A 13,846-nucleotide genomic window follows, 5' to 3' on the forward strand; every position below is an offset into this window, starting at 1 on the left:
CCGTAGCAAAGTTAACATTCGATGTCAGTTGCGTTGTGGATATGAATTCGAAGTACCCTAAAATATGGGGAATACCGTATTTTCCCCACTATAAGGCTTATAAGGCGCACCCCCAATTAATGATTATATTTTAAAACTTTTTCCATATATAAGGCGCACCGGATTATAAGGCGCACCCTCAAGCAATGACATATTTAGTAAGTAATACTCGAAGTAATAAGAATAATAACTCAAGTGATAACTCTAAACTCTCAATAGCATAATAGCTCAATGTCAAAATGACATTACTGATTTTAACCGCAATTTTTAAAAAAAATTAAGGCTTTTAGGTGCGCCTTATAGTGCGGAAAATACAGTCGTAGAAATTTTTTCAATTGTGCCAAGGTGTTTAACTGCCAGCCCAGGTCAAATTTTTAAATATTTTTCTTTTTAATGTCTATAGGCGTCAATGGTAGTGAATGAGGTAATAACGCAATGGATGCAAAAGAGAGTGCAGTACTTTTCTGCAGCCAACCGTGGCACTGTTGAGTCACAATTAACTTGCAATCTGACAAAGAAAATATATATATTTTTTAAATGTATTGGAACATGTCTTACAATGATAGATGAACAGAAATTGGCAACTATTACTCTTTTGGGTTCTTTTTTAAGCCTGTGAATCTTGGTACATAATAATCGTTAATATACTCGAAAGGACACATGGAGCCATTACGACTCCTTTTTAAAGGTTGTTTGTGTGCCTCGTTAAAAGTGGTTCGGCTCATCCCTCGTGGGATCATAAAGTCCTTTTTTTTTCTTTTTAAAGATGTGACTTTGACTTTCAAAAGTGGATAGGGAGTCAAATATTTTGTTTCATGTGTGATGAATAGATGAGCCGACGCTTGCATTTGTCTTTATTGTTTTAACTCATTCAATACCAAGGACATATCTGTAAAAATAATTTTAGAGTCCAGAGATATGCAATACAGTTTATCTATCTATCTATCTATCTATCTATCTATCTATCTATCTATCTATCTATCTATCTATCTATCTATCTATCTATCTATCTATCTATCTATCTGTCTGTCTGTCTGTCTGTCTGTCTGTCTGTCTGTCTGTCTGTCTGTCTGTCTGTCTGTCTGTCTGTCTGTCTGTCTGTCTGTCTATTTATCTATCTATCTATCTATCTATCTATCTGTCTGTCTGTCTGTCTGTCTGTCTGTCTGTCTGTCTGTCTCTATCTCTATCTATTTATCTATCTATCTATCTATCTATCTATCTATCTATCTATCTATCTATCTATCTATCTATCTATCTATCTATCTATCTATCTATCTATCTCTAATCTATCTATCTATCTCTAATCTATCTATCTATCTCTAATCTATATCTCTAATCTATCTCTATCTATCTCTAATCTATCTCTATCTATCTCTATCTAATCTATCTCTATCTATCTATCTCTTATCTATCTCTAATCTATCTATCTATCTATCTATCTATCTATCTATCTATCTATCTATCTATCTATCTATCTATCTATCTATCTATCTATCTATCTATCTATCTCTAATCTATCTATCTATATACCATAACTAGGACTAAAAGTACTTACCTCAATATCTAAAGTAATTGAGTAATAAAGTAATTGATTCCTTTACTCATAAAGTAATTTTTTAATACTGTAATACTTAATTCATTTTTGTACCAGCCATTTTTAGACCCTCCTTTAGCCAAACGTTCGAACGAAGAAAAACAAAGATTGTAGAAATAATCACCAGAAATGTTTGGGCCCTTAAAAATATGTAAAAGTATGTCTTTCAGATTGAATGCATTAGTAATGTGTTATAAATACTGCACATAGCTTTATTATCATTATTTTTGAGGGGTGAGGGTTTTTTTGCAACTCGCATTTACAGTTGACTGTCAAACTAAGCATAAATCTTGTGAGAGTGACACACTTGTACTGTATTTTTAAATTAAACACATACACTTGCTTCATACTACTGCTAACATTTAATGAGAAACCTATAGAATGCTTTAAACTCTGCCACAACATATTCAGACATTCATTACGACAGTGCCCGCAGTCATAAATTATTTATCCTCTGCAAGGAGCTGGGACGTCAATTCTCTGCTTTATATCGAAAATACAGTGCTCATATAAATGTTACATGGTGGTTATGGAACCCTGACATTTAAGTGTAAATTAGAAGAAAAAAAAATCGGACTCGTCTCACTCGCTGATGTTGATCTGGCTCCAGATAAATTATGTAACTCATCAGCGGTGTATCTGCTGGTGTGCACTCATTCATAGATTCAAAAGCCATTTTCGTTTATAGATATTTTTTAGGGCAGCTGGTCCGTGCGCTTGTTATTGTTTACATCAGCCCTAGCTGACACGTGGCTGGAGGGAAGGGAGGGAGGAGGGGGGAGGGTGCAAGCCAGCGCTAGCGTGGATTAGTCCAGTCACAGGGACCTTTTTTTTTTTATTTTGGTATTTTTAGGCTTCCGCCAGGCACAAAGCTGCCCCGAGGGAATCAGTCCTTCCTCGCCATCTCTTGCAGCCCTCGTCCAGGAAGCCCCCCCCTCGGAATCCCAGCGAGACCCCAGCATGTCCGGCCAGCAGACGCCAGAGGACAGCCTCTACGGTGAGCGATGACAGCCTTGGTTCTCTTTCGTCGTTACGTGCCTTTTGGAATGATGCATCAAATAGACCTGTTGCATTTAGAGTAAATACTTAAATAAATGTAAAAAATAAAACATTTTAAAAGACTATTAAAAAATGTTTCCTCATAATATTAGAGTAGATTTTTTTTTCATATAAAAAAGAAAAAAAATTAACACTGCATCAACAAGAATCACCCAATACAATAAAGTTTTTTTTTTTTTTTTTATGGAAAAAAAATTGAATCAAAACAGTTTGGGTTTAACTATGCAAATAATGTGTAACAATTTTGTGTCAGTTTATGATAACAATATATTATTGACTGATTCAATCCCAATGACTTATTTTTTATTTATTTATTTATTTTTTACAAGTCCAAACATTCATTCTCTGGTACTTAATTATATATTTGAAAAAGAAAAATTGCAAGCGTTTGCCTAAAGGAGTTTCTAAAAATGCTTTGTCCGAAATCAATTAAGTATTAAAGTAATAAATTGCTTCATTACGAAGGTCATCAATGACTCTAAATAATCGATGACTCGAGGTTATAAATTACCTAATTCCTAAAGCAGTTATTTTAAATAATGAATTACCGAATTATTGTTAATGTAATTGATTGCTTTAATATCACATTTCTTAGATGCTACTTGGAAAATGTTTATAAACATACATATGTATATATATATATATATATATATATATATATATATATATATATATATATATATATATGTTTATAAACATTAAAAAGGGACTCATAACAAAGTACAGTGTACTTGATTACCATCACTTTAATTTTTGATTTTTATTATCCCTAAACAAATAGTTTGAATTGCAACCACAATATGCTGTAATATCTTCATTTATGTACTTCATTACTCACATATTGATTTTATTTAACGATACACATTTTTGAAAATGCAATAATGTGATGAAAATGATGTCACAAGCGTACTGGCCATTGTTGCCAGCACTGAAAGCGTTGCTATGTAAACGGATTGGCTGAATCACCTGCGTGTATCTCAGTAAGCCAATTAAGATGCACAGATTTCTCAACGCTTATAGCTTGCTTGCAGGCGAGCGCCCCAACCTCCAAGGCCCCCCCAATCACAGCTTTCTCATTGAAATTAAGATAGAATTTATGCACGATTAATATGTTGTTGTTTTTTTCCCACACAGAGACTCATTTACACTCAGATGTTTTGGGGTTAAAAAAAAAAAAAAAACTTTCGTTAATGCTAATCCATTCCATTTGAAAATACACATAAAAAGTGATTTGCAATAGTTGTGATAATATAATGTAATAAAGTTACTCATATATTACTAGTGTGTATGTGAAGAATAGAATAAGAAGTCTATTTTTCAATAAATTCAATCGATTAACCCATTCACTCCCATTGACGGCTAAATATGTCAAAATGCATTTTTTTTACTAGGCCGGCAAAGAGTAGGTTAACTTATTGAAGGCTATTGGCAACTATGTCAACGAAAAATTAATTTTAGCTCAGCTGGCAGAGAATGAATGAGTCAGAATGAGTCAATAAGCTGGCAGAGAATGAATTAAAATCCTACAACTATCAATTGAATAAAAACGTTTTTATTCATTTAAAATCGGAATTGATAGTTGTAGGATTTTAATTCATTCGCCCCCAGCTGAGCTAAAATTCATTTAAATGAATGTTTTTATTTTTTCTTAAGTATGATTATCAATCAACAATTTCTCCAATTACGGAATTTTTAATTTTAGCTGTTTCACCTGAAGAAAAATACTGAACATAAAACAACTAGTTACAACTAGACTTACTCTTGCAATATTACAACTTTATTCCCACTACATTTAAATGTATTTTTTTTAAATTGTAAAAATATTAACTTTATTTTTGTTAAATTCTCTGAATTTTCTCATTCATTTATATATATTTAAATAATTATAAAATATATTTTTAATCTCGCTATTTATTTTAAAACATTTTATATACAGTATTTTAAAATATATTGAAAATGTTAAGAAAAAATAAAATATGTAAATTCTTCTGCTTACAGCTAAAATGTTTTTAATTTTTTTTTTTTATTCTGCCCATGTTTTTTTTTTTTAAAATACTCTTTAATCACTCTGTGTTCACTCAATTGTTAAATCGATAAAATGGCCCCATAAAATCTTGTAAAATTTGATTCCATCTGTCATGAAATATTCTACTGGCTCAAGAAAAAAAAAAGGTTTGCGTGATTCAACCTGGAAATGATCCCGGTTCATGCCGATTTCTCCAGATACTACATTATCATTACGTTAAAAATAAGTCCGTTTTAAGTTGCTTTGAGGACATTTTTGGTAAAAAAAAAAAAAAAAAGCATTATCCAAATGAAAGCTTATTTAACATAAAAAAAAGCAGTGGCCCTGCCCATTGAGTTACATAAATTCTTTGATGTCCCCCAACGACTGAGCGATGCAGCACAAGAATTGCTGCAGATAGATCAGCCAAGCGGTTATGTCATAAATCTCTTCTGTAGGGACCAACAACAACAAAAAAAAGCCAAACTAGGGCAATGGCACAGATTCCTCCTCCCTCCCCTTCAATGGTCCACTGTGCTCAGTCATGGCGCGCGCAGCATACACACGACATCATGTAAGTGGAGGAAGACCGCGATTGGCTGAAAATGTTGTGCACAAACAACGAGAGGGCGGACGTAAGAGGGTGAATGGCTAATCTCCAACAGAAATAAGATCTTACGTAAGCGAGCATGCTGTCAGGCCTGCTTACCGTTGAGCTGCGCGCCCGAACCGCCGTCAACTTGCGCGCGTAGGTGCGTGTGTACGTGCGTGTGCGCGCGTGTGAATGAACCCCGTGAACCTTTTGTGTCCGTTCAGTCATGTAATGGCTGTGTGTTCATTTGATTTTCAATGATGCTTCTCAATGGCCCCGCATGCATTCAGAAGCATCTCTGCCCGACCGAGCGAGATTAACGCCGCAGTCAGGAGGAAAGGAAAAAGTTGCGGTTTTCTTCTCGGTATTATACAGGCAGCGCTAGTGGAAACATGGCATTCTGATTAATATTGGTATTTAATCAATAAGTAACAAATTTCCTGCACTATAAGGCGCACCGGATTGTAAGGCGCACCCTCAATTAATGTCATATTTTAAAACCTTTTCCATATATAAGGCGCATCGGATTATAAGGCGCACCCTCAACGAATGACATCTTTTAAAACTTTTTCAATCACAAGATAGTAATACTCAAATTAATAACAATAATAACTCAAATAATAACTCCAATCTCTCAATAGCATAACAACTCAATGACAATATGAGCAACCTTGTTCAACTGTAAACACACTAAAGGACTGATAAAGCTTACTTTATCAGTTCATTTCCCATCTACGAATCCCAATCTCAATATTGATCCATATATAAGGCACACCTGATTATAAGGCGCACCATCAGCTTTTTAAAAAAAAATTAAGGCTTTTAGGTGCGCCTTATAGTGCGGAAAATATGGTAATGATTAATAGAAATTTATGTCGAACATGATGTTTAAGACTTAAACATTCAACTTGGAGAAAAAGGTAAAAAAAATTGCAGATTTTTTTTTCTAAATCACATTAATAAGGAGGGGGGGTATGGAGAGAAGGATTGACTTTTTTTGAGTGTGGGAGTGTGTGTGTGTGTGTGTCGAGGGGCGGCGTGATCTTTGTGGCCTCCTTTGCAACATTGCATGCGTTTAGGAAGAAAGATCTCTAGAGAAAAATTTTCAAAAATGTTCTTGTCCTAGTTTTAAAGTCGACTGACCCAACTTGGTCCATTTTTTTTCCTCCTTCTCTCAGCCCTATATTTTGTAACCTCTGTGGATTTCCTCCGTGTAGGCTCCTGGGTGGAACTGGAGGATCTGATCGCCACCGTGAGCCGCAGGGAGAGTCTAATGGGGCAGGAGGACAGCATCTCTTCCGCCCTGCAGGGGGAGCTGGAGAGGATCCTGCTGGAGGCGCAGCTGGAGTGTGAGAGGAACCGAGACAGGTCACCACTCGGCTCAGCATCACAAAACACGTCGTTAACATCCTCTGCTCTCTTGATAGTTTGAGCAGAAACGTCCAAAAGTTGGATGCACTAAAGTCATTGGAACATTAACAGATTAACCATCAAAAAACTCTCGCAACGCCTCCTCTGTGTCCTTTGACCTTACTCTCACAGTCATTACTTTGGCCACCTGCTGTTCTACCAGCGGCCGCTTTCAAGGCGAATCAAGTGTCAGGTTTCCTACAGAAGAGGAGTTTCAGATTTATTTTTTTTTTGCCCTCTTGTTTCTTACCGGGATGCTGTTAATTTGCCAATTTAATATGCATGACATCACGATACATACATTAACAGTTTTCTAACACATTCTTAACTTTATTTACATAAATGGATCTTATTGTATATAATGTGTAATCGTTTCTGCTCACTGTCTGCAGCCCCCCGCATGTTGGGACCCCGCTGTCGACAAGTTCCCCCAGGCCACCTAGTGACCCCGACAGTGACTGTATCACCATACAGGTGCAAATAATCATAACAATCGCTATTATCCATTACCGTACTGACATATTTATGTGTACGTTAGCATAGATGTTCCAATTTTAGATATCTATTAGCTAGCTAGCTACACTAGCTACCTCATTTATCTAGCTAGCTACAGTATTTATTATTTTTTTTTAAGAGTCTAGACATTTGATCCCAGATACTTCTTATTCAATGCCAGGGACGTATTTTCAAGTTTTCAATATGTGAAGTATCTGGCACTGAATGACTTAAAAAAAAACGTCAAAATACGTCCCGAGCATTGAATGAGTTAAGTATCTTAGATTGATCGAAAAAAAAACCTGAAAACACATTCCTGGCATTGAATGAGTTAAAAAACGAGAATTCTCGTCCATGGCACTGAAATAGTGACAGTCAATGACATAATTAACAGTTATTCTAATTATTATTAATAGTAGTTGTGGTGGTCGTATTACAGTTATGAATGTATAATGCATTAATGGCCTTTTTTGTATTAGCTTGAAATGTCTGACTGCCTTTTAAAGCACCGTACGTCTCACCCACATGTGGAACGCCGTCCACGTATTTACATGAGGCGCAAAGTCTAAAATGTATACAGCAAACAGCGACACAAACCCGCTTATTTCAAACCTGTGTAATTTTAATACGCATATGCAGTAGGCAGCAAAATGTGGAGATTGGACGGACTTATAGATAGAAAAATAGATATGTTCGTATAATTCCTTTGTGGTGATGTTAACAGGAGGAGAACGACAGGAGAGTGGACACTGATTGGGTGTGGGACTGGTCCAGCAGGCCTGAAAACATGCCGCCCAAGTAAGAAAAAGCCCTATAAAAAAAAAGAATATTTATCAATGTCTATTCATTAATTCTATTTCATGAATTGCATCATTGTCACAAACAATTTTCAATGGACACCGACAGGGTGGACATTTCTCCTCATCGTTGCCTTTGACGTGACGTTTTGTCGGTCTCGCGCAGAGAGTTTGTGTTTCAGCACCCGAAGCAGTCCAGCTCGCTCAGCATCCGCAAAACGGAGGTGATGAAGAAGAGAGGGATCTTCTCGTCCGACGTCCTCCTCGTCCTCGTCCCCTCGCTGCTGGCCTCCCATCTCCTCACGCTCGGCATCGGGTGAGCGCTAATGCTAACTTCCTTAGCATGCGATGCTGTTTTTAACACGTGCGTGATTTTAAAAATACAAAGTGTATTTTTGAATCTATATATCTGTCTCGGTAACAAGAGTAATAATTGTTTCTTCTTTTTCTAGAATCTACATCGGGAAACGTTTGGCCACTTCCACAACAAGCACGCTGTGACATTAGCTCCAGGCTAAGCTAGCCCCTTCCCCAGTAAGGTCACAACCATAGTACCTCGCCTGTTTGCTTTTGTGTTTATTACTGTGTGTGTCTGCGAGTGTGTGTGTGTGTGTGTGTGTGAGAGCGCATATGTGTAGCCATGTTGTTAGGGCCCTTAAGGGGGCTTGGTGTTGGGGGGGGGGGGGGTGCTGGCAAATGAGTCATGCTGAGGTCACTTTAGCCTCTAAAGACTAATCAGAGAGAAGACCAGATGATACAAGGGAAAAAAATAACACACACACAAAAAAAGAGGACACCATGTCTGTATAATATATGCCAGCCCTTCGGACAACCTTGGGGGTGGGGAGGTAAAAAAAATCTGTCATTTGTCACAAGTAATGACCCTCCATACAGCTAAAATCTATTTTTTCCTCCCCGTTGTCATTTATTTAAAGCAGGGTGTAGTTTTCGAGAGTCAACGTAGGAGCGCTTGTACTTTTTTTGTCCCTTAATCCAATTAAATGTTTAACCTCCCCCAAAGACAATCATGATCCCATTAAACGTCACTCCTACAAACCCTCAGAGTGCGTGTTGGCTCTTTTATTCAGTCCTTGTTCTAGTTATTAGATGTGGTTGGAAATGATGAGAATTTTAAAAAATTATCAATTTAAACCTAATCTCCCGCATCGAAACGAATTTCTAATTCAAACACGTATTCCATTGTTTATACAAGCATGCAGTGATGATATAATCAAATAGAACGTGAAGAATCCAACGAAACATTGAGATGTTCCTATTTTTGCGCACCTTTGAGCGACTGAAGAAGAGTTTCGTAACTAAATAAGTGTCAGAAATCTTAATCAACTTTCACAAAGGATGAATAAATATCGACCCGTGGGTATTGTTGTAATGTCGGTTTACATGTGTTGCTGCACCATTTGTACAACACAGATGCTATCAATTTTAACAATGCTTGTTTTAAATTATGTGTCAGTTCTCTGTCACCATTCAGAACATCTGAAAATGTTGCATGTCAAAGCTGATGACTCTTATCTCAAGGCAACGCTATAATTGGGGGGAAATATGCCTTAATTGCCTCAGGGGATTTTCTTTGCATTTCTTATTTGTGTGTGTGTGTGTTTTTTTTAACTGTCTCCCGTGTGTTGGATGCCATCTGCCTTCGTCATTCTTTCCTTCACTTCAGTCCTCCTCCTCTGTTTTAACAAGCTTCTTTTTTTCTCAGACCAGACACTGATCGGACCTTTTATTGCTTTCCCGTAAACCCCGAGAAGCCTTTCCTGCGAGGATAAAGTCACATTTCTCAGGAAGATTAAAGTGATTTACTTCGAGTAGGACTACAAGAAATAATATGTGAAGTTGCGATAAGGACAGTAAAGTTATATCGCGAGAGAAGGTCGGTTGCCATAGTGTGATGATTTTTATTAAAAAGCGGCATCATTCCAGGGATAAGACTACAATTTTAAAAAAATCATTGAAATAATTATATCCAAAATATTGTCATTATATTATGGCAAAGAAAATTGTTTGCAGGACTACTGTAATAGTATGAGGAAAATTATTGGCGGAAATAATTTTGTAATATTATTAGAACATTTCCGAGACAAAGAATGCAGGGATATTGAAATCTGTTTTATTGATATAAATAAAATGAAATTACTGGAATAATCCAGTAATATTATGAGAGAGAAAAGGTATGCTTACTATAATAAAGATATAATACTATTATTGAGAATAATTCTGTAGTTGCATTAACATTATAAAGAGAAAAAAAAATGTTTTATTATCAGGAAAAAGTGCTAATATAACGATAATGCTGTAATACTATGAAGAAACAGATCTGTTATTAAAAGAATAATCCAGTAATATTATGAGACAAAAATATCTTGTTATTATAGGAATTGTGCTTTTATCCTGTGATAAAAAAAAAATGTGTATTCCTACTGACATAATTCTGTAATTTCTGGACATGAGGGTCATAAAATATACATGAATAAAGTCAAGAAATAAATGATGTAATATTATGAGAAATATGTGAAAAAAATTCTATTCTAGAGATGCCTTCAAAAAGAGCTTATAATATTACAATATTGCTGAAATATTATGAAGAATGATGTATTATTACATGAACAATCCATGTATAATATGAGAAATAATATCTTATTACTATAGGAATTATGCTGTAATAATGTGTGAAAACATCTATTATTACTGAAATAATACTGTAATATTGGGAGATGAGAATCATAATATATACATGAATATTGTTGAGAAATTAATTTTGTAATATGACAAAAATAGTAGTTTGGAGACTAATCTTACAAAAACGTTTTTTTATTTGACAAAAAAAGAAGTCCATATTTTGCCAGAATAAATTTTACCATCATCGGAATATGTTCATATTATGAGAACGGAATGTATTATTACAGCAATAAAGTGCTATTACTACGATAAACAAGGCAAATTGTAACAATACACATGATGACGGCTGAAAGGTCACCATTAAAGCATGTTGTTTCTCTGAACAGGCAAAGATCGGACCTTTTATTGCTTCCCTGAAAAGTAGAGACCCGAAACGCTTTGGCTGTCAACCTTTTGCGGTCCGAGCCCGAACGAGCGTGTCGGCCATTAGCCACGTTTGATGTACGGCGTCTCGGCCGCAACGTAGACAACAACAAGGTGAGCGAGCGGGCAGCTGGTTTTCATTCTCCGCACGTTCTCGCCGTACATTCCCACGCTGACATCTCCCGCCGCAACAGGAAGCGCTTTAGTCGGAAGATTTAAACAGTCGCACGTGCAAATGCTCGTCGAAACACTTTGCGGATTTGCAATAAAATCAACTAGGAAGGTTACACAACGCGGCCCCCAGAAAGACAAATTGTGGCCCCTCCAGAATTTTGCTCGCCATCCCCGTCGGAGAACATAAGCCCTTCAAATAATTCGTTCCGGCGCCACGCGTGGGCTACGTAAAATTGTAATAGCTATGAAATTCTGCTCTGTGGGAGTGCATCTTTTTACGGCGGCGAATAGCAAGCTAGCGCTGCTTTCAGCGGGAAGGAAGCGAGTCACATGTGCTAAAGTGAGGATAGCGCCCGGCCTTGTTGCGCCGGCTCAGCAGTTTTTACTTTCGGACCGAATGTACTCGCCGCTTCCTGCCATGTCGTAAGCTAATGTCTTTACCAGGGAGACGTACATGCCGGTGATGTACGGATTGCAACGGTGCTGGGCTGTATGGAATCCGTCAGGTCAAAGAATCTTTTTCAAATATGCTGTATGGAACCCCGATAGACGAAAAACAGTATTCTGATTGATATTGTTTTTGTCTGTGAAATATGACAAACGATAAGCAGTTTTTATTCGTCACGGGCGGCGGCCCTTTTGCCGCTAGCCGTCGACTGAAGGTGACGTCACAGTTGCTCAGAGCTCAGGTAACGACCAATCACAGCGCAGTGAGCCTCAAACTCGGAAAACAGTTTGGGCCTTGAGCAAATAAAAAAGAAAACCATAATGTTACAAAATTAATCGCATCATTTTTGCATTTTTTTCAGAAGGAAAAAAATTAACTTGCTATTTTTAGGGTTAAATTTATATATATATATATATATATATATATATATATATATATATATATATACACATAAAATGGATCTAAAAAATGAGAATTATATACACTTTTCAAAGAAAGGTTTCAAAGAAAAATGTTGTTACTTACATTTATAAATCATGTATAAAATTTAATATTCTATAGAAAATAGTGGATTAAGTGGTGTGTATTTTTGTTTTATTGATGACATATTACATTATTTTACTATGTGTAATTTACCTAGTATTTAAATATTCAAAGAAAGGTTTAAAAGAAAAATGTTGTTACTTAAATTTATAAATCATGTATAAAATTATTATTCTGTAGAAAATAGTGGATTAAAAGGTGTGTATTTTTGTTTTGTTTTATTTATGACATATTACATTATTTTACTATGTGTAATTTACCTAGAATTTAAATATGAGAGAAAATAAGGTGTAGGACCTGACAAGTTCTTGAACTTTTCTACTCCTTTTGAACATGTAAACTATTATTATTATTATTAATGTGTTGGTATTTTTTTTTTGCATGCACTCATGTTGCAGTGGGCCACAAATGTCCTCCACGTGTACTTTTATCTTCTCTCTGTGGGGGACGTTGGATTTCTCTCAAAGTCGTCACATCGCATCCTAGCAAATGGACGCAACTTTTCGACGCCGCCTACTCGAGGAATCAATGGCGCACAATGCTTGCGTTGTTCTTCGCCATGTTGCCGCTTTTTCATCTACCGGAACGCTCCCTCGTGTCGCTAGTCAGAATGAGTCAATAAGCCGTGACGTTGGGGAGGGGTGGAGAAGGTGTCGAAAAAAGAGAACAAAGTGCATTCCCATGCGACTCGTCGGGATGATTTAGCGTGTTTTAGTTAGCGTGCAGGTGGACTTCAGAAGCGCTGAGACGGAGGCGTGACGGATAGACGGAGCGCGCACACATGGTCTACCCATCAACCTCCGACAGTGCCATTGCGAAACCATTTTCTTCCTTTTTTGAGACGATACGGAGAGTAGCGTCGCCCCCTCACATCAATCCCGACCTTATTGCCGGTTTCCAAGAAGGGCAAGAAGAAGGGTTTTGTGTTTCACCCGCCACAGGCGTTTTGAGTGATTCTCCAGATGCGATGTGAGGACCAATGGGTTCGGTTGTGTAAATACAGCGCTGTTTAGAAGGGCTTTTTATAATTTTTCGTTTCCATCCGACGTCTACCTAGCTAGCTATCTTGGCAGCTAGCTATCATCCATCCATTTAGCAAACTGTCTAGCTAGCTTTCTAGATAGCTATTTATCATCCATCCGACTTCTAGCTAGCTAGCTCTCTTGGCAGCTAGCTATCATCCATACATTTAGCAAACGATATAGCTAGCTAACTGTCGACTTAGGTATTTATCATCCATCTGACTTCTAGCTAGCTAGCTCTCTTGGCAGCTAGCTATCATCCATCCATTTAGCAAACGATATAGCTAGCTAACTATCGACTTAGGTATTTATCATCCATCCGACGTCTATCTTGTTAGCTATCTTGGTAGCTAGCTATCATCCATCCATAGAGCAAACTGTATGGCTAGCTCACTATCGAGAGCTATTTATCATCCATCCCTTCATCCATCTAGCTAACTATTGAGTCATTTATCCATCTGACATCTAGCTATGTATCTATTGAAACAGCTCGCATAAATCTATCTATCTATCTATCTATCTATCTATCTATCTATCTATCTATCTATCTATCTATCTATCTATCTATCTATCTATCTATCTATTGATCTATCCATCCATCC

At 36.8% G+C, this 13,846-nt stretch overlaps 1 protein-coding gene across 1 annotated transcript; it reads left to right on the plus strand.

Moving 5' to 3' along the window:
* Positions 1 to 2,428: 2,428 nt before the first annotated feature.
* Positions 2,429 to 9,056, plus strand: LOC148411804 (BCL2/adenovirus E1B 19 kDa protein-interacting protein 3). Its single transcript, XM_088435174.1, has 6 exons — positions 2,429 to 2,633; positions 6,510 to 6,660; positions 7,095 to 7,176; positions 7,922 to 7,995; positions 8,161 to 8,310; positions 8,447 to 9,056. Exons 1-6 carry the CDS (start codon positions 2,597 to 2,599, stop codon positions 8,493 to 8,495), a joined length of 543 nt encoding a protein of 180 aa, XP_088291300.1. The 5' UTR covers positions 2,429 to 2,596; the 3' UTR covers positions 8,496 to 9,056.
* Positions 9,057 to 13,846: the final 4,790 nt, after the last annotated feature.

The sequence above is a fragment of the Hippichthys cyanospilos genome, chromosome 15 (genome assembly GCF_059441005.1).
Source record: "Hippichthys cyanospilos isolate Australia breed blue-spotted pipefish chromosome 15, RoL_Hcya_1.0, whole genome shotgun sequence".
Lineage (NCBI taxonomy): Eukaryota > Metazoa > Chordata > Actinopteri > Syngnathiformes > Syngnathidae > Hippichthys > Hippichthys cyanospilos.